Source organism: Chrysoperla carnea, chromosome 1, assembly GCF_905475395.1.
Source record: "Chrysoperla carnea chromosome 1, inChrCarn1.1, whole genome shotgun sequence".
Classification (NCBI taxonomy): Eukaryota; Metazoa; Arthropoda; class Insecta; order Neuroptera; family Chrysopidae; genus Chrysoperla; species Chrysoperla carnea.
Window position 1 is genome coordinate 48147056 of NC_058337.1, and position 22477 is coordinate 48169532.

At 30.0% G+C, this 22477-nt stretch overlaps 1 protein-coding gene across 1 annotated transcript in view; it reads right to left on the bottom strand.

Annotated features, from left to right (window-relative positions):
* Positions 1-1898: 1898 nt before the first annotated feature.
* Positions 1899-22477, bottom strand: part of LOC123305365 (protein vestigial) — a 98976-nt gene continuing 78397 nt past the window's right edge. The window contains exon 6 of the mRNA XM_044887064.1: positions 1899-1995. Coding sequence (XP_044742999.1) covers positions 1946-1995 — 50 coding nt within the window. The 3' untranslated portion in view covers positions 1899-1945. The remainder of the gene's footprint in view (positions 1996-22477) is intronic.

A 22477-nucleotide genomic window follows, 5' to 3' on the forward strand; every position in this document is an offset into this window, starting at 1 on the left:
TATTGTCAAGTTGTAAAATAACTCAAATTTAAAAAAATAATTTTAAATTTGTGTCCTCACTACCGTGCTCATAACTAGTGTTGGAAAAATCCATGAAAACAAATCATCCATCTACCGTTTTCCCATATAAGACCAATTTAAAAAATGCCTACTTATTAAGTCATTTATTTATTTAAATAATTGGGCAATACCCTCTCCCCTTACAGTCCAATTTCATTAAACAAAAATTAAGCCTTTTATCGAAAATTGCCCTGGCGCTTGGACATCCTTAAATGGATTGTTATTTAATAAATACCACATTATAGATGTTTAAAACTTAGAGATATTTGAAAGTTTTATCATATAATTTTCTTTAGAACTAATCAGGTTTCTACAATTAGTCTCATTTTCTTAACTGATAGTGAAGTGTATGTAGGAGTTTGAGTATTTTTCTACTAAAGTTTCTTTTTTTCTTTTTTGTTTATTCTGAATCGATGTTTAAATTGATAAAGAAAAATTATGATTAGCTAATTCGGTTTCATGATGATTGCATTCCAATTGAAATATGCTTTCGAATTTCGCTTTAGGTAGGGTATCTCATTAATATTGGAAAGGTAAAAAGGAATCACATATAATTTTTAAGTTGTGGGCTTGTTGTTTTCGACATACGATGATAAAATTTCGAAGTTAAATACGAATAAAAAAATTAAGCAAAAAATTTTCTGTGTTTCGATTCAAGATTCTTTTTGCAGAAATAAGAAAAAAGTAGGGTAATGACATATAACCAAAAACATTTCAATTTTGAAATAACCGATAATATAGTTTTGAAGAAATTTTTCCATCCAATATCTCGAAAATGAAAAGATTATTTCGATTTTAAGAATAAAACACCATTTTTACTATTTTTGTTCGGAACTTTATCATCATATATATCTCGAAAACGAAAAGTCTTCGATGATAGACTTATATGATTTTTTTTTCATTTTTATACAGAATAACTTTATAAAATTTATTTTTTTTTCCAATATTAACCGTACAATCTGAATTCCTGAAATCACTGAGTTTAGTAAAAACATGTAAGACTCAATCATTGAGGTTAGAAAAAACATGCAAATTAATAATACCTCATAATTTTTAAATATTTATATTTCCATTTTATTTTAATGAAGAGCATTGTAGATATTTTTTAGCTCTTTAATAAGAAAAGATCGAAATTTCACTTTTGAACAAAAATTATAAATTAGATATGTCTGTTTCCGCTTCCAACCCTTGTTTCCAATTTACCTCGGTGGGAATATGGCCTTTTTTTTCTTAAAAACCCATTATTTCAAGTAGTAGTAGGTACAGCCTAAGTCACGTTGCAACGTCCCTTTTTCAACCCTTTCAAATGAAAAAGTTTAGTACATGTAACATCATGATCTATAAACAATTTTCTTGTGGCATTTGCTCTAAATAATATGTATTGTTGGTGTTGGCGCAGGAAAAATTGTACAAATCGATTTGAAAACTACTACCCATTTTTCAAAACTAAAACATTTTCATATGTGACACTCAATGTACATGCTTTATAGCACATCATAAAATAACAAAAAAAATGGTAGGGCTAACTTGTGTTTTAATGCTATTTCACTATTTTTGTTTTTATTTAATATGCACATTTATTAAACATTGGATAAACTGGTAGCACATTCAATTAAAACATAAGGATAGAACTGACTTATAAGAAACAATTTTACTTGAATTTTGAGTGTTTTTTTATTTATTTTTTTAAGTTTTAAATGGGAACAAGTCACTTAAGGTCTCTTTGAATTTAACTTTGAAAGAGATAAAATTTTTTTTAAATATACACCATTATTTAATAATTAATTAATATCATACAATAATAACACTTTGATAAACAGTTTTTATAATATTAAAAAGTCACTATATAAATTAAAATATCACTGTACGAAATAATAATTAAAATTTAAAACCAGTATAAATCCTTTGATGACTCTTGTACTTGGGCTTCCAACCCTGTAACAAATTAAAAAAATTCGTTATTAGTTTTAATTCTATTTACTTTCGGGAAATCATTTTTTTAGGAAAGGCGAAAGAATAAATGTCTTTTTGTAGTAGTTCAGTAAAGAGTATATTAAGATTAGTTCACTTAGGATTAAATATATTGTTGTTAAAAATAAAGTTTTGGTGTAGGTGTTTAATAAAAATCACATAATTAGTCCATTTCCGCTTTTCCGTCTTTCCACCCATCTACAAGATAACCCAAAAACTAAGAAATATATCGTAATCGAGCAATATAGCCCAATTAGATCATGGGTCCGTAGGACCTATCTAGATAGAACAAAAATTTAAATTAAAAAAATATCCCTTATGTGAAAATAAACAACTTTTGTTTAAAACAATTTTTCGTAAATATTTCCATTCCAAAAAACAAAACCAAAAAATTATTAGCAAAATTTTCGGAGAAAAGTGACCGCCATTTTATATGCAATAATCTCTTCTTAATTTTTTAAACTTATCTCATTTATAAAAAAAAAATATACATGCACTGATATCTAACACTTTATATATAGAGTATTTCATCGATTAACTCGGTCAATTGTATATTTTCACTTGTTTTATTTAATATTCAATCAATTTTGAAATATGTTAAAATTCACCCATGTCACCCTAGCCCCCCCACCATCGCAAACCAAATTGGCTCAACCCAAAAAATTTTGTGCTATTTATGTGCTAATTAGTTGCTCTATTCCCGATTTTTGTGCTCCAGCCGTTTGGCAGGAATCGACGATTGAAATTGGGGGGGCTAGGTTGACGTCACGCTAGCCCCCCCAAATCGTAATGACGACACAAATTGAAAAAGTGAATACATGAGAATTTTGTGCTATTTATGTGCTAATTAGTTGCTCTATTCCCGATTTTTGTGCTCCAGCCGTTTGGCAGGAATCGACGATTGAAATTGGGGGGGCTAGGTTGACGTCACGCTAGCCCCCCCAAATCGTAATGGCGACACAAATTGAAGAAGTGAATATATGAGAATTTTGTGCTATTTATGTGCTAATTAGTTGCTCTATTCCCGATTTTTGTGCTCCAGCCGTTTGGCAGGAATCGACGATTGAAATTGGGGGGGCTACGTTGACGTCACGCTAGCCCCCCCAAATCGTAACGACAGCACAAAACCAAAAAGTGAATATATGGGAATTAGTTGCTATTTATGTGCTTTAAGAAACCGGTAAAACATTTACGAAAATGTCTACCGTTTACAGTGAAACCTATACATGCCCTTCCCCTACTAAAAAAAATTCGTTCTATCCAAAAAATTTAGTGCTATTAATGTGCTAATTAGTTGCTATATTCCCGATTTTGTTGCTCAAGCTGTTTAGCAGAATACGACCATAACTTAACACGATGGGACCAGGTAAACGTTAAGCTATTCTTCATCACCATGTAAAATACAATACAAATTCAATTAATAAATTTTTGTGATTTTGTTGATTTTTCGTTGCTCCGAGTATCCACTGTAACATTTTCTCAATGGCACTACTTTTTACAGTGAAACATTTACATACCTTAAAACTAACGACACAAACTCTACATAGGTTACTCGTATAATCGATAGTTGTATAGAAAGAATTTAAATATCTGTCTATCTAAATTAATTATATAGAAAATCCAACAAGTTTAGATAATGTACCCGTGTACTCAAATTAATTTGATTTTTATAATTTGTTTTGAAATCTACCACTAGAAGTGTTGTCATCAAAGGGTATGTGAGCAACGGCTGTGATTACGCAATTATTCACGAATATTTGTATTGCTGTGATCCGAGTACCCGTAAAATTGATATTATTTTTATTTAAAATTGTATCGATTTGCAATAGAAAAATCCTCTCGAGCTATGTTTCAGCACCCGACACATTTTTAATTGTTTATCGAGAATTAAATAACGCGTAACAATTTTCTAAAAAGTTGCATAAATTTTAATTGCTTACGAGTGTCCGGGCCACGTTGGTGCACTCTGCATATTTTTCAACCGTATGTTCTCTCTAAAACTCAATACTTTTTTTTTTGGTAATACACATTGCTGATTAAAAAAAAAAAAAAAAAAAAAAACAAAAAAAAAAAAAAAAACTGGTTCGAAAAATATAAATTTATTCAATAAAACATAAAAATTTTGCATATATACATATATTTTTTTTACAAAATGTAATAGTTATGAACTTATTCCCACAAAATTTGGGAATGTACGAAATTATCGTGCGGATTCAATTTTAAAAGAATAAAGTTATATAGGAACGCGTAAATTGGGTTTGCACGTGGTACATGCAAATGCGGGTCATTAATAAAATGTTATATCGATAACAATGAAAATATAATTACCAAAATAAAATGTAAATTTATTAAAGGTGCAGGGAATCTTTGCGGAAAACGCTACCTTAGAAATCCAGTTAGGGAAGCGGTTGCACAAAAATTAGATGAAATGAGCGTTGCAAAATTAATGGTCGATATGGCAGAAAATTTAATGGAATGCGGTGATAAAATTGAGCCTCCGCATTTGTTTAAATCAAATGTTTTACGAAATGCAAAAAACAAATCAAAGCAACAAAAATATTATCATAAAGATCCGGTTAGTTCAATAGAAATAATGAAAATGGGACCAATGAAAAATGTAATTCATAACATAGGATTAAATCCATTTTTTGTGCATTATTGGTCGAATTTTCAATTAGATGTGTATCGTTCATATGCATCAAATGAAACTGTGTCTATTTACATCGATGCTACAGGAAGCATAATAAAAAAAATTAAAAAGGCTGATAAAACAAAAACAGGCGAAATATTTTTGTACAATTGTGTGGTGAAGAAATGGACTATTTCCTGTCACACAGATGATATCTGAAAGGCATCATACGGGAATGAAGCAACTAATTAGCACATAAATAGCACAAAATTCTCATATATTCACTTTTTGAATTTGTGCCTTCATTACGATTTGACAGAGTTAACGTAACGTTAACCTAGCCTCCCTACATTTAATCGTTGATTCCTGCTAAACGGCTGGAGCAATAAAATCGGGAATAGAGCAACTAATTAGCACATAAATAGCACTAAATTTTTTGGACAGAACGAATTTGTTTTGTGGTAGTAGGGGAAGGGCATGTATAGGTTTCACTGTAAACGGTAGACATTTTCGTAAATGTTTTACCGGTTTCTTAAAGCACATAAATAGCAACTAATTCCCATATATTCACTTTTTGGTTTTGTGCTGTCGTTACGATTTGGGGGGGCTAGCGTGACGTCAACCTAGCCCCCCCAATTTCAATCGTCGATTCCTGCCAAACGGCTGGAGCACAAAAATCAGGAATAGAGCAACTAATTAGCACATAAATAGCACAAAATTCTCATATATTCACTTTTTGAATTTGTGCCTTCATTACGATTTGGCAGAGTTAACGTAACGTTAACCTAGCCTCCCCACATTTAATCGTTGATTCCTGCTAAACGGCTGGAGCAATAAAATCGGGAATAGAGCAACTAATTAGCACATAAATAGCACTAAATTTTTTGGACAGAACGAATTTGTTTTGTGGTAGTAAGGGAGGGGCATGTATAGGTTTCACTGTAAACGGTAGACATTTTCGTAAATGTTTTACCGGTTTCTTAAAGCACATAAATAGCAACTAATTCCCATATATTCACTTTTTGGTTTTGTGCTGTCGTTACGATTTGGGGGGGCTAGCGTGACGTCAACCTAGCCCCCCCAATTTCAATCGTCGATTCCTGCTAAACGGCTGGAGCAACAAAATCGGGAATAGAGCAACTAATTAGCACATAAATAGCACAAAATTCTCATATATTCACTTTTTCAATTTGTGTCGCCATTACGATTTGGGGGGGCTAGCGTGACGTCAACCTAGCCCCCCCAATTTCAATCGTCGATTCCTGCCAAACGGCTGGAGCACAAAAATCGGGAATAGAGCAACTAATTAGCACATAAATAGCACAAAATTCTCATGTATTCACTTTTTCAATTTGTGTCGTCATTACGATTTGGGGGGGCTAGCGTGACGTCAACCTAGCCCCCCCAATTTCAATCGTCGATTCCTGCCAAACGGCTGGAGCACAAAAATCGGGAATAGAGCAACTAATTAGCACATAAATAGCACAAAATTCTCATGTATTCACTTTTTCAATTTGTTTCGTCATTACGATTTGGGGGGGCTAGCGTGACGTCAACCTAGCCCCCCCAATTTCAATCGTCGATTCCTGCCAAACGGCTGGAGCACAAAAATCGGGAATAGAGCAACTAATTAGCACATAAATAGCACAAAATTTTTTGGGTTGAGCCAATTTGGTTTGCGATGGTGGGGGGGCTAGGGTGACATGGGTTTAAAATTCGTGCTTGGTACAGACTTTGGGAACGAGATCAATGACTTTCTTATTCAGTAAATATTAGGTAGCTTTACATACTTATATAATTATTCTGTCCGTGTGTATGTGACTGATCTCCTAAACGATTCTCAGGTGTCAGGTTTAGTCTTAATTTATTTCAATAACGAAAAGAAATTTTCCTTCAATTAAATCTTCGTAAAATTTTCTTTTTCTTTCTACATAATGGCTTTCTTTCGTTCGCATTAAAGTAAAAATGACTGAAATTTATCAAAACAGGCTATATCTGGTTAACATTCGATATTAATTGAGTGCACATTAGATTTCGGACCAATTTTTCGGGAAAAATATGGAGCTATTAATTATTTTTCAAAGTTAGCAGAGATACACTGTTGAAGTTAATTTTAAAAGAACTTTATAATATGTGATTAAAGATCAGTGGTAAATAACATTTTTGAAGTTTTTTTGGTAGGCATTGTACTGTTTAGCTGTTTTGTATTAACCGACGCAAAAGAAATGGTACGTTAATTTTAACTTTTTGGAGAGTATTACTTTGTGTAATATAGTATCAAAATTACTTCAAATGTACAAATGCATGAGAAAATTTTCTACAATGTAATGACAATAAGCCTTTAGTAGTATTTTGGAATGAAATATAAAATGTTAGTGGGTGTGGTTTGTATTACGTATGCTGTAATATTATTGGTTAAAACTTGTATATGTACACATAATATGTAATGGTCATTTTATACCCCTTTTCCAATGGTTTGTAGGAGCAAATACTCTCTGAATATTGTAGTCAATTATATCATGTAAATTGTGGGTGTTATATTGTTCAGAGATGAGGCAATGTGTTAGGAAGATTGTGGCATTCTGAATAATATACTGTAGAAGTAAATGTTCTGGATGTACGTCAAATTTGGAAAGAGCGAAATATAACCTTTGATTGGGTAAACGAGAGAAGTATAACACCTGAGTTATGTACTTTGAGCTTCAACAAAGTTTTAGCACAGTGAATGAACGATTCACTCTGTTGGGAGTAGCCACTGTCTTTCTGCAATTATTGATTTAAAATGCACTGGACTTTGTAATGGTGTATACCAGAAAATGTACCATTTACACCAAACAAAGTTATATGTATCGGTCTTGAAAGCAGTGACGGATTAACCATCATGCGGATTAAGTAACTGCCTAGGTGATTTACGAAGTTAAAAAAAACGACGCCAATACTTTCATACCGCCTAGGAGCCCCGGAGAATTGCATTGCCTAGCGTCCTTGAGGTGGGTTCATCCGCTCGAAAGATACACCTAAATAATATTCAAATATATTTTTATTTATACATAGACTTATTTATGTTTTGTAGGTGGGACCGCTGATCATTGCTCTAAGACAACGAGAAAACAAGCTACACGAAAAAACATCGTGCTTTCACTGTTGAGCATGTTTTTAAAAATAAGTAAGTTTAAGCAAAGTTTTCGTGCGAAATTTGATTGGAATAGTAATTTATACTCATCGAATGTGACAATACCAATTTTTTAAAAGATCAGAGAATCGGCCTTAATTGACCCCTCAAATCATGTGATTTAACTCCATTCGATTTTTTTCTTCGGAATATTTGGAAATATAAAGCTTATACGAACAATTTTCCAACCGTCCACGCTTTGATCCGTATAAGATTTTATGAACTACCAAAAAACGGTCCAGGATTGAGTGCCAGGTATACTAGACTGACACAGTCATGGCAAACAGGACTGTTCGTTCAATGGCTTATGCTTGGAACAAAACTTGGGTGCAGGTATGGCAAGCAATCATCGACCCAGCATAGTCAAATCTTCCCCTCGAGGGAGAAAATTTAAAGCTATATCATGAAAAATTGGCCACATTTATGCAAAATGGTAAAAAAAAGTTCGACAAGAAAGTTCATAAGTGCCAATATAACCTTGGAGTTTTATAGTTTATGAATTAATAAAATGTTTAGAACTTTTAATTAAAAACCTATTTGATCAAAATTACTTGTTGCGTTAATTTCGAAACACGCTTTATCAAAAGTCCAGTTTCAGTCTAACTTCTACGTAGGTGTATTGTAATTCTACATAAAAGTCGAAGAAGGATAATTTTAGTGACCCATAACTAATGTATAATACATTGTTGTCCTGTTTTCTGAGCGTAAAATGACCCCTCTTACAATATACAGTAAAGTATTTATATTAAAATTCATATATCAATGTACAAGTCTGTATTATTGAAATACCAAAAACATATTCTTTGAATATATTAAAATACAACCCCATTTATTATAGCAACCCTGAACTATGTGTGTGTGTGTGTGCATTGTTCCTGTGCATTTATTCTTATTCACCTGTTTTAATATAAACGATCCCCTAAGTAATAAATAAATTAATAAAACATCCCTTATTTCAATATATTATTTTTATGAATGCATTCTAATTCATTAATTTTCACCCTCAACTACAAATTTAATAATAATAACTGAAAAAACATACTTGAAATTAATATACCTTCAATGTGATGATGCCTACCTAATATCATATTATCTAAAAATTACTAACCCTTATTGTAAGCTAATTCATAAGTACAGTAGAGTTTCGATACTCAGGACTCAATATGAACCAGGGATGTTCCGATTATTGAGATTGTATGAAAATTCTTGTAAATAAACTGAAATGAAGCATTTCAAATCAAATTAATAATTAAAAAAGTAAAACAACAGAATGCGTTAAATAAAATCTGAATAGAAAAGAAAGTCTAGTAGTTTACATAGCGACTTTAAGAGTCGGGGTTCATTAATGGGAAAATTTGAGTCGGTCGAGATTTTAACAAGCCCAGACTGTTAAAGTCGGTATGTAAACTACTGGACTTGTTTCTTTTATTCAGATTATATTTAACGCTGTCGGGGTTTTATTTTTTTTTTTAGTTATTTGTCTTATTTTTGACTTTTTAGTGTCCTATCAATAAAAAAACGTTTCTATTATATTATATTGAAACTTTTGAAACAATTTATTATTATACCATGTATATATGAAATATACATAGTATATTATTCGTCCCAAGTTTGTAACGCTTAAAAATATTGATGCTACGAAAAAAATTTTGGTATAGGTGTTCATAGAATCACCTAATTAATCTATTTCCGGTTGTCCGTCCGTCCGTCCGTCCGTCTGTGGACACGATAACTCAAAAACGAAAAAAGATATCGAGCTGAAATTTTTACAGCGTACTCAGGACGTAAAAAGTGAGGTCAAGTTCGTAAATGAGCATCATAAGTCAATTGGGTCTTGGGTCCGTAGGACCCATCTTGTAAACCGTTAGAGATAGAACAAAAGTTTAAATGTAAAAAATGTTCCTTATAAAAAAATAAAAAACTTTTGTTTGAAACATTTTTTTGTAAACATCACTGTTTACCCACGAGGGCGTTAAATAGTTGCAAATTTTATAGTATGTATTAATATAGGAATATCAGTTGTGTGTGTGTTGTGTATTTAAAAGTGAATATCTTTTGTTATTTACGTGACGTCAAAAAAACAAACGATTGCGCATCAACACTGTCTATACGATTGCGCATCAACACTGTCTATACATGGTATTTCAACAATTAACTCAGTCAATTGTTTGTTTTCACTTGTTCCTTATTAAATTTAAACGTATAAGATATATATTTTTGCAATCCTCTTTTAATATCCTTTATTTTGACAGCATACTCGATAGGTTTTGTTAACTTTTTTTAAACTTATTACTATTTCGCTCCGAAAATCCGAAATTTTGTGTCGTTTTTTAAACATTTATATCAGAACACTTTGGTTTTTGAGACAAATATAACGATACCTTAAATCCATTGAACCGTTTGGAAGATGCGAGGTAATAAAGAAATTTACAAACAAATATATATACGTACATACATACATACATACATACAAGATACGCGCGAAAAACATAACTTCTTCTTGATAGTCAGGTAAAAAAGAACTGAAAAGTATTTAAGAAACGCTGTACACACACACCATTAAGCACGCGTTGTTGCAATTCTATTCTGTTTTTTGAATAATAACTATGAATCATATTTGATGTATATACAAACAAACAACATCATTTTTGAGTGATTGTTTAGAATGGTATGGAAATTGTGGGGGGGGGGATGAAAACTGTTATGATTACTAAAATTTTCTGCCTATCGAGACTCTAGTATTGTGTTTTTAAATCCTACAATTTTATCATTTTAATAATAACTTTAACTAAAAAATAATAATACAGAATGAAAAAACAAAAATTAATGGTAAGTAATGCATTATAATCCTGAACAAATCTTTTCATTTTAACTGTACATGATCAATCACTTAGCACATTCAATAGTCCTCAGACTCCATGTACAAAAATGTACTCTTTATGGTCTTGCAGGCAGCGTTTTACATCCAAAAAATTATCGGTAATTCTAATCGAGAGATAATTAAATAACAAATAAAAACCCAGCTGTCCGACCTTCAGGAGGTGTCCGTTGACTTGACCTTAGTAATTGCAAATTTTGCTGAGTTTTGGCTATTGAAGGTAGGATAAAATGATTTTCATTTTTTAGCCGATTCTGTTTCTGTTAGACCAATATGGATTATGCGGTGATACGAATGAAGTATCATAAAATTTATTATGAGCCAAATTATTTTATGGTTCATTTATCTTGGCTGTATATAATACCAGAATTGAATTAATATCATCTTAGATGCATGGGTTTTCCGCATTTTACAGCGAAACAATTACGAAATATTTGGTTTCGATTTGAAACACAAAAAGGTTCAGAATACCTTTTTTTTTCTAGCTGTTTTTGATATATTTTCAGTTTTATCATGTGTAATTATACTTTCCAATGAAGTAATATTTATACAAGTAGAGAACGGTATAGAATAATGTCTCAAAATTTACATTTATGTGTTTTAAAATAATTTTTACACTGAAAATGATCACTTCTTATAGCACTCTTATTTTAACTCTAAATATTATAATACTAACTAAATACTAACTAGAAAATATTTTCGAGAGATAATTTAAATAGTAAATAGCTTTGATAATATGTATGATTCATGGTACATAATGTGTGTTTTATAATGTAAGGAACACACCAAAATATATAAATGTACATAGGATAGCCCCCACTGATTGTAACTGAAGGCACTCTCTTCCATACGCAATCGTTACAATTTTTCTCTATAATAAGTACCATTTAATGTATGCGATTGATACATTAAAGCCCTACACGTTTCTCTTACAGAAATCCACTATTCTCAGCGTTCAACAACAGCTTTTATTTACTGACCCAATAAAACATATAATTAACTTATCTATATACTTCATAATCCTTAAAAACAAAGATATACCTAATTGTATATTTATATGTCACCATACAATTTTACCATACACATTATTCTCTATAAGTGGTGAAATATGTTGTTAGATTCAAGGTACAAGACGTATTTGAAACTTTAACTTTTCAAATTTAACGCTGTGTTTAAAATTGGAATATGGTATAACAACCTACTCATCAATTTACGTTAAGTGTGATATATAAAACAATAGGGGATAATTCTGATGCCGAATTGGCCATATTACCCATAAAAATGTTAGACTAGAAATGTTAGAAGTTATAAACAATCAAAGATTGATTTCAGAGTTTCCCATTTCCTTCTAACAAAACAAAGTGTTATATGTAAACTCTAGGGCGATACCCACGTTTGACGTCACTAGTGAGTCGTAATCGTCACTAGTGATTTTTAAACGGTCATATCTTGCATACAAGCAAAGACTTTTTAAAAACCAAATTCACTTTTCTGCATGTCCAGTAAGAATTCTACACCTGAAGTAATAAAAAAAACTTTAGTCCGATCCTCTATTTACAATGGTTAGCTGGTAAATAGACAATCAGAAGTTACTTTTTTGGTAAAAAATTATGATTTTAGTTTATTTGAAAACAAAATCTAATTGAGAATTACTTTTCAGCCTGCAAGCAATCTAACCAAATGCTGCCCAGTAAATAAAAATATTGGTCGGGAACTACAGAATGATTTAAGGTAGGTACTCTTGACATTATACATGGTACTCTTTCCATTATATATTACCTTATTATAAGCAGATTTTATATGATGAAAAATTAGTCACAATTTAAATTAATTTGATTACTCTTATAATAAATATCAAATTACAAAAAGAGCGGTGTGTTATATAGTTAATATCAGGTTTTACGCTTCTGTTTTAACTAAAAAAAAAATCTTGAATAATTTTTATATACACAGGAGTGCACAACTAGCTTCGTATGCTATCAGTGAAATATATTATCGTTTATTCAACTGTATAGTTACAAAAATGAATATACACAATCCGAACCGCTTAATACACATCAATTGTGGAAAACGGGTTACAGTTTTGGAAAGAATTTTTCCTGTAACAACCCCAACACCACACAGTATTTATTTAAAAAAAATTCATAATAGCAATTCATTCTCGTTGGGTACTGACAACTGCTAACATAAGAATGTAAAACCTCTTTCAACTTTGTGTTTATTTAGATACTTCTAATGATAACTAGTACAACTCCCATTCTATTGAAAAAAAAAGTAGCGTTCAAGACATCTTAGAAAATAATGCATGTTTAATATGATATAACAACTTACTCAGTAGCGATTATTACGATTTGTATACCCTATATATATGTAATAAATATATCAAGGTATAGGTAATCGTAAAATATATATGATGACCTCTTGTTCTGTCATCAGATTATGCCTGGTTCTTCGGGTTTCTTTAGCTAACGTAGATTCAAAACGGTAAAAACCTGACAATTTTTGTTTAAACATTTAACCGAAATGTCAAAGTCATGGACACATGCTACTGTCCTCATAATGATAATGACATATTTTTAGGTTGCGTATCCTCCGAAAAGTAACGTTTTTCGAAAAAATGTTTTAAACAAAATTTGTTAGTTTTTTTTTATGAGGATCATCTTTCTAATTTAAAATGTTATTCTATCTCTTACCGTGTAGGATCTACGTTGGCTATTAAAGAAACCCAAGGAACAAGGCCCAATATGATGTCAGAGTATGATATCCCCATCAAATCCAATTTTTATGTATGCCAAGAAACCACTGAATGATTTACGGTACTACCTCTTACCCTAAATTTAATTATATATCATTGAATAATAATAATTTGAATAAAATTGTAAATATTTATCATTGAAAACTCGACATGCAGTCGACTTTCAGGGGATTTGGGATTTGCTATATATTTATGTAGCTGGCTGGTATAGAAGAGAAACATTATGCATAACCCATAATAATGCATTAAAAGTTGTAGCACAACCAGGTACGGTCATATTATTTGCAATAAAACAACATAACAGTCAAAGTAAAGTACCTAACTGACAAGTAATGTAAATTACGCTTACCATTATAATATATGCAGTATATCATCACGATTATTCTTTCATATCATGAGACAATTTGCAAGTAAAATAAATGTATACATGAATTTAATAAAATTTATTTGTTTATAGTAATTTTGATTTGTTATATTTGATTTGTTTTGCATAAATATGGTTTAATCATATCATTCTTCATAAAAATATGTTTCATAGAACAGGAGTGAGCGGGGAGACTATAGTAATGAGATGTTTCTTAGAATTGGCACTATGTTGTCTTGCTATGGGCATATCGACAGAAAATTCTAAATTTGTGTATACTTATAAGTAATATAATATTACATTAAACAAAAAATTTGAAGTCGATTGACCGTCTCTAACTCAAGTTAAATACAATTAAAGTTCGGATAATTAACATGGAGAGCATAGGGAAAGGTTGCGTTTTATTGTGTTTTTTAACAAGTTTTTTAATTTAAGAAAAAAACTAGATTTAAGATATTTTCAAAAAACTAACTGAACATTCCTGAATTTGTGCATAAAATAAAAACCAAAACTATTGACCGCTTCATTCTTGAGATTTAGTCACTCAAAGTTATTTAAATTTTTTGTATAACAGAAACAATTATATTTAGAGTACAAGTAGTGTAAGAGAGATGTCTATTATATACAGAATTACATATGTTTATTATCAAGCTATTCCCAAGTAACAATTTAAGTTTTATTATGAACTACACAACATTCTGTAGCCTTATATTCACATGCCTTTAATAAAACTATTCAATATGTAAAACTGTCATACGGCTCCATTAAACCCGTCATAAAGCTAAAAAGGCCTATCTAGATTTGATCTTCAGGACTATTTCATAAAACTCTTTTAAATCTTTGTAAGTTTTATTAAAATAGCATTGAATACATTCAGAAGTCTTCCATAAGTCTATTCATAAAACCAAAAATTAAAACAATTTAATCTCAATATTATCTCCATATGGTATAACAAAACAATTTAATCTTAATAAGGCAATCACATTTAAAAGTTATTTAAACGTGCTGTACTTATAAAATAATGAATATTAATTCCAAAAGGTTTTATGTAAATATTTACATAAAATGGAGGTAATAATTAATAGTTTAGAAAAAATGTATAATGTCATGTTACATGATTATTAGTTTTAAATAATTGCAATATTCAAATTTTTTTGGGTAAACAAATTTTACTGTATATAATGTATAAAAAACACTTAAAAATGACATTACCCTTTAAAAATGATTAAAATTTAAAAGAAAGTTAAAATTTATTGAAAAAATAAAACTTCAATAAAGATCATTATTTTTGTTAAAAGCAACATTATTCTATTATATGGTAAAAAATTGTTAAAATTTGTGTGTTTGTATGTCCACAATTTAAAAATATAATAAAAAATTCATATAATTATTCATTTTTTTCCAATATGGATGCACTTTCGATTTAAATGTCAAAATAAAAATATGGCTGATTCACTGAAATTTAATTTTTTTTCTATTGGTTTAATGAAGGTTTTATAAAGAATAATTCCGAGTCAATTTGTTCTTCAGACCAAAGAATTGTATTACTTCGATTTGAAGTAGTCTTAAAGATTGTCTTATAAAACTTGAATAAAACTACACCTTTAAGTTTTATAACGGTTGTATAATAGTTCTAGATAAGACATTATATTACCACCATAAAACTAAATATCATTAAAAACGATTTGAGACACAACAGTTTTATCATGGTATTAAAACGGCTTATTAATGACTCTTTCAAAACTGATTTAAAAGTAAAAGTCTGTATCAGCAACATGGGTTTATTATTAGGTACGTAAGATGCTTTGGAGAATGTTTCAAAAAATCAATTACTCTCAAGGTAACTTTGCAAGTTAAAAATCCAGGATACAACCATTTTACATGCTCACAACCTTAATAAAACCTTAAAATAACTGAACAAAACTAAATAGCATATAAATTGTTACTTGGGTTATCATACAGAATACGTGATAAATGGACAGTCGAGTTTTAAAGCATGTTAAAATTAATATTTATTTGAGTGTGCTAAGCATATCTATACGTACATACCACTGCTGTATGATGTAGTACACTATTTTTACAATATTGTACAAAAACAAATACCCTAAAGCTACATGAAAAACTAAATTTGAAAATAACAATTATCATCAGAGCCATAAATAATTAAATAGGTACTTTAAACACGTCATAAAGTTTTTATTTTAATTTCATTGAAGAGAAGAAGATTTACCTCGCCCCTCTCTTGTTGGTTGTGTATTTCGTAGAAGTGGAGTACATAGTTTGACTGAACAAATTTTTTTGTTACATTTTTTGGAATTTATTTAGTCTGTAACGTGTTCACAGCAAAGGTAAAAAAAAACTATGTTATTAAAGGGCGAATTTAAATAAAACCTTGACAGCAAAAAGGGCGTGTTATCCATTACAAAATTAGATTGATTTATAACAGGCTTGAAAACTCAATTATATATCAGCAAAACATAGATCTGTTTGTGCAGAACCCATTTTATTCCACTATCAGAACCAGGCATACGTCTAAAATAGTTGACATAAAATTTTTTAATTATTCATGCTCAAGAATCAGTCTCGGTATTATAATCCAATATATTTTTTTTAACCTAGATATTTTATTTTTATGATTTTTCTATAGGTTATGGAACGATTATCAAATAATTGTGGAGAAGTGCGGGGCAATGAATTAATTTAACAGTTAAAAATCTATTTATTCAGTCCCTCCAGTAGAATTACTTTATATTCTTTTTATTTATCGTATCTTTTAACGTCATCGTAGCTCCCTAAATTGGATTTCATTTCTTCGTATCTTTTTTTGGCATCGCATTTACCTTATACAGGATAATTTCTTAAAAGATTATGTAATTAAATACAATTACAGGGCTTAAATTTCACTTGTTTTAATATTTTTGTGGTTTTCATCATTTGATGAATACCATTTTATTGTGATGAGTTTTGATGTCGAATTTAAAGAGATAGCTAACGCCTCCAAACTATCGTACTATTGGCATGCTATAGAAATTGCCGTCGAGGAAGACATTTTTTCAAAGACTTAGAACTAAACTTAGAAAAAGTGTATCAACTTTTTTACGAGGTGCAATTATCTAAAGCACCTTCTTCCTATTTAGTTCATTAAAATTCTTTGAATCAAGGCCGGTTGTATGTAAACAATAAATTGAAAAAATATATGTTTTTATGTATGATATGTAAATATAAATTACATAATAATTATTTATAAAAAATATATATATAAATATTTATCAATTTATTTATAAAAGTAATATTATTATGAATTTCCTTTTTTGATTAACTATTATCTTATAAACCTTTGTAGTAAATAACGAAGAAAAAAAAATTATTTAACCTACAAATAGCCCAGGAAAGGTTTTTCTGCTAATTAAACAATCCAAAGTGGAGTTTTTTCACCGGGATAATCTTTATTCATGTGCGCAAGAAAATAGTCAAGGTCAAGGGCCGCGAAATTTTTTTTTAATATCTCGTAAATTATTAAGTTTATTGCAGTTTTAGCTACTACAAAATTTGTTTGTGAGTTAATTTTACACAAAAAAGTTTCTGTGCAAACTATCCATAGAAACAATAGTATTCGCAATATTTAACTGAGAAAAGTTAGAGTAAGTCGCATACTTTAATACATGAAAATTATCAAAAGGATTTTATAAATTAAAAATATTAAAAAATAAATAAATTAAATATACTTTTTTTAAATAATACAAATGTTATTTTTAATTTTTTTTTTGATATTTTTTTAATCCAAATATCTTTTGAGAAAAGAGAAACTCTTGCTTCTACAGATATTTTGTACAGAACTTTTTTTAGGTTTATTTAACTCACAAACATATTTTATAAAAACTAAAACTGCAATTATAAACTAAATAGTGCACATGATACAATGCAATGGACTCTTCATAGTTCAATTCCTACATCCGAATAAAGATAATCTCGGTGAAAAAACTTTACTTGAATTTTTTAAGAAGAACGACATTTTAATTTTCTTATTTTTATGGGTTAAACAAACCTATTATCACATTGGCTTTGTTGCCTTATTGACATTTTGAAGAAATTTCTACCCTGCTCTTTGTAGTTAAAAGTTTGAATCAGGTATAATATAAAGGTTATGAAAAAGCAACGTATACTTTACAATTGGCACCTAATCTTATTCTAAAAAGATTGATTTTTGTTAGAATTATGTTGATTCAATTGAACACTAATACTTACTAACACTAATAATATTGAACAATAATACCTTCTCATGGGCAAAAATCATAGGAGCTGTCGAAATACATTCTTAGTTAATCTTTTTCAATGGATATCGAGTACTTTCCCCACATTTTTCAACATTTTCACTCTCAGCCTCACATCCCCATCTTCGCATCAGGGCTGTTATCCGCCTTTACCGAAGTCCCCCCCCCACACACCCTCTGCGGAATGAAAACTACATTGGAAAGAATACAGATTACGAGCAAAGCTCGACTCTGCCTCTCCGTCTTAAAGAAGTTCGGGAAACTAAAGTATTTTATGTGAAATGAACTTTATATATTATACTCTTTTAATCGAAGGCTTTATCTGCAACAATAATTATACTAATTATGGAAACATGAGTGTAATTATTATTATAAATATAAAATATAAATTTAAATTAATACTATAATTATACATATTATAATTTATAATATATAATTTTTTTAAATAATTTTTTTTATTTAAAGTAATTATTACATTTGCCATTGTATTAATTCAATAGTATTATATTAATAATATTAATATAAATGAAATTAATGCTACCGTCGAAGTCAGAGTTAATGGGATAACAAAACCAAGCAATCAAGATTTAATCGTTTTGTAAACATGCATTTGCTGTCTCATATAATGGAGATTGCAAAGCCACAATCTATACGGTAAGTCCAGCCATAACCAACCAAGCACAATACCTTTGATAAACTCCACCGAATTCTATTTGTAAAAATTGTAAGCATCGTCATTCTGGTAAACCGGTATTGTAGTGGGTAACATAATAGTTAATTCTCCACTGTGTGAATATTAAATCGCCAATTGTAAGAAATCGTTCAATTTTTTATAAAAAAGATGTATGCAATGTTTGTTTGCAAATGAGGAAGCAATAAAATAATATGCTTCTAATATTAGAAAATCGGAGATAAACCCTTTTGTCTTTTACGTTGGCTTAGTGCTAAAAACTGACGAAATGTATGCTAAAGTTATTAAAAATCATATATGAATTGAATGAACTTGTAAGCTAAATTTCTTAGCCTACTGATTTTGGCCTGAGAAAACCTTGATTATTGTTGTATTACTCCGCTAATTAAGATTTACTAAATTTGTATTTGAAATTTTTCATTTTTCATTTCGCAATGATCTTTCTTGGAAAATAAGATATTAAAAAACAAGTCTTGGTTGTTAGTTTTAGACACACCACATAACAATTTTTTATACGTAGTTAAGCCTCTTAAAATGCCCATTGCTGATAAAAAATTCGACATAATTTATCGACATTGCTTCTTAAGCTATTTGATTTTTTATAGTTATCGTTTTTTATTAGGTTGCTTTTTTATGTATATAATATTAACACTATCTCAAAACAACATAACAACATCAATCAACATCGTGTTAACCCCCATATCATTTGATTAGCCTGTTACGAAAGTAAGTAAATTTGAAAAAATAAAAAAATTCTCCACGTAGAAGCTGTGAATGAACTTTTAAAGCTAATTTTAAGGGAACAAAAGAAAATACTCTCATTTATTCCATGTTGCATCGTGGACTTCATGTAGTATAAAAGCTAGTTGTACCTTGAATCGTCCATAGTTCGACAAATATTAGGATTCGCAGAAAAAACTTTCAGATGATCAAGTGCAGTAAAATTTGTTGGTTAACATTGCGTTTGGTTAATTGTTTTTCATTTGACTGTTTTCGATCTTTATATTTTTACAACAGATATTTTACGATTTGTGGCGATATAAATATTCATTATTTTATTTTAATAAGTAAGTTTTCAGTTTCCTTATTGTTGTTAACTTTTTTCTCGAAATAAGGTAAACTTTTTAAACACTATTTTTTTGCTCATTTTGTATATTGTTTAATCATAAATCAGTATTATTATTTTTATTATTGTTATTTTTATCATTGAAACAAAAAAACTAATGAATTAATTTTCCTTTAGTTATACAGTTAAACTGCTTTCAAAAGCAAACATAATAACATACCGTAGTTCAATGGTGTAGAGAAAAAGTTGTTAGCAGAAAGTTAACCAATTTAATGTAGAAGAACTCACTATTTTTTGAAAATACAAACACTTTCATTTGCGAAAAAATTCCCATCTTGTATCTTTTCTATTGTTTAAATTTTCTATCGGCTTGTTTCGTTTCTGTAGCTAACAATCAGAAAAATTCGCGACTGGTGTGTGGCATGATAACGAAGTTAAAAAGAGGAGCTTTAACACTTCTCTTTTGCTTTTATGTGATTACTATAGTTTTACAAAATGAAGATTTTGAGAGATTGAAAGAAAGCTCTAAGTGCCTACTACTACCGTTTACGTCTCGAATACTTATCGGACATCAGGAATTTCATAGATGGACTCGTCTCGTCTTGTACACCTGTACATTTTTGTAAATATGTAGTATGTTGACAATTTCTTGCATTATTATATTCAGAAGATGTTTAATTTACAACTCAATAGATATTAGAATACTTTTTGTTCGGATTACACCAAACCTCAATACACTAAAAAAACGCGTAAATATTAATCGAATAAGCATTTTAATAGATGATGTTCATTAGTCATAGTCATAAAATTTTCGTACCGAGTCCTGCAGGGCCACGCCATCACAAAATTGACAAACTTTTTCTGTAAAAATCTGAATGTTAGTTCAGTGCACTTACGGACTGACCCAAAAGTTTGTATTCATCCATAGAAGATTATTTGGGGATCTTAAATCTGTTTTTGTGTATTTTGATTTTGTTGGACTGCGGTTTATCTTCAAGCCCATTTATGCCAAAGAACACGCTATACGATTGATAGAAATAATCAAGAGATCAAGCTGAAAATTTTACAGCGTCCTTAGGACGTAATAATTGAGTTCAAGTTCCTAAATGAGTAACATAGGTCAATTGAGTCTTGGATCCGTAGAACCCATCTTTTAAACTGTTAGAGATAGAACAAAATTTTAAACTCAAAAAATGTTTCTTATACAAAAATAAACAATAAATGGTTTTGAAGATAAAAAGCAGGAAAATTCAACGCAAAATCAACAAATTTGAACGAATAGAGCGCAAGGTATGGACCAAAACGTAAACAAGTGATTTTCCAAGAGGAAAACGAAAGAGTTGATTTCCCGAACACGCAAAATCCGATTTAAGGTCTACAAACAATCTACTATTGAATGAATGACTAAAAACATCTGGTGTAAAAACGTTTCAATCACTCCTCTGCGATTTACATAAGTGCACCGGACCATGCCATTTTAGATGAAATAGATTGATATATTTTAAGTTAAAAAAAGAATTGGTGTAAGTGGTGTCTTACAACGACACATACAGTATTTTTAAAGTATACACAGAAGGTATCTAGTTATTGGATAAATTTGCATATTTTCAAAGAGTATCTTGCACCTTTTCCAACGAAGAGGACGTTTAGAATCATGTGATAAACCGAAATGTTTTCATGTGCGTATGCGTATTTAGGTAAATATTGTATAATATACAAGTTAATATCTCAAAAAGCTGAATTTATAACGTAGTTTTATTGTATTATTATGTAAAAAAATGAATAATGAAAAACTAAATGAATGATTTTATATATAATATTATATAAGTTACTACATAAATTCGTGCCGCCCCAGCGAACACCGACCGCTACACCAGAAGAGTTAAATAGTAATAAAAAGTTCCATACAAGAGTCTTAACTCTTGCTTACATGCTAAGGTTGAGCTATAAGAATAAAAACGTACTGTATTTTCTTGGAATTATTATTTTTAAGTCTTCATCATTCATTCAACCATGCCTTATTATGCGTCATCGCTATCGTTAACTTTACATTATTTCGAACTTAATAACTTATAAAAAACATAGGATGTTTTGGTACGGGAGATGCATGAGAAAAGATTGTTGCGTCGAGATTTTAATACCAGTCAAAGACATCCTTACTATCTATATACCAAGATTCGATTCAAAAACTCCCAATGAGATCACCAATATTTAATTAACCCAGGGGGGGGGGGTATTTCGACATGCCTATTTGGCAAAACAGGAGCAGATAGCAGACTAGTGGCGATGTACTCTATTTTACTACAAATTGCAAACTTTTATAAAAATTGTGTCACAACTTTGGGGATAACTATCTTCACCTTGTATTTATACAAAGGTGATTAAACGAAAATTTTTTCAAGTTGCAGACAAGTCCATCGCTACTCATCTGGTTTGAAAACCTCCTCGGAGATTTTCTTTTAAGGTTTATACGTTGCCCTCTAATTGAAAATACGAGATTGATTGACATTAAAGTCACGTGGCACCCTATTCCCACGGATTTTTCTTATGCATCTCCTGAAATATTTGTGATTAAAATTATTATGAAATGTAGCAAAAAATTTGGTAATAGAGTCAAGTA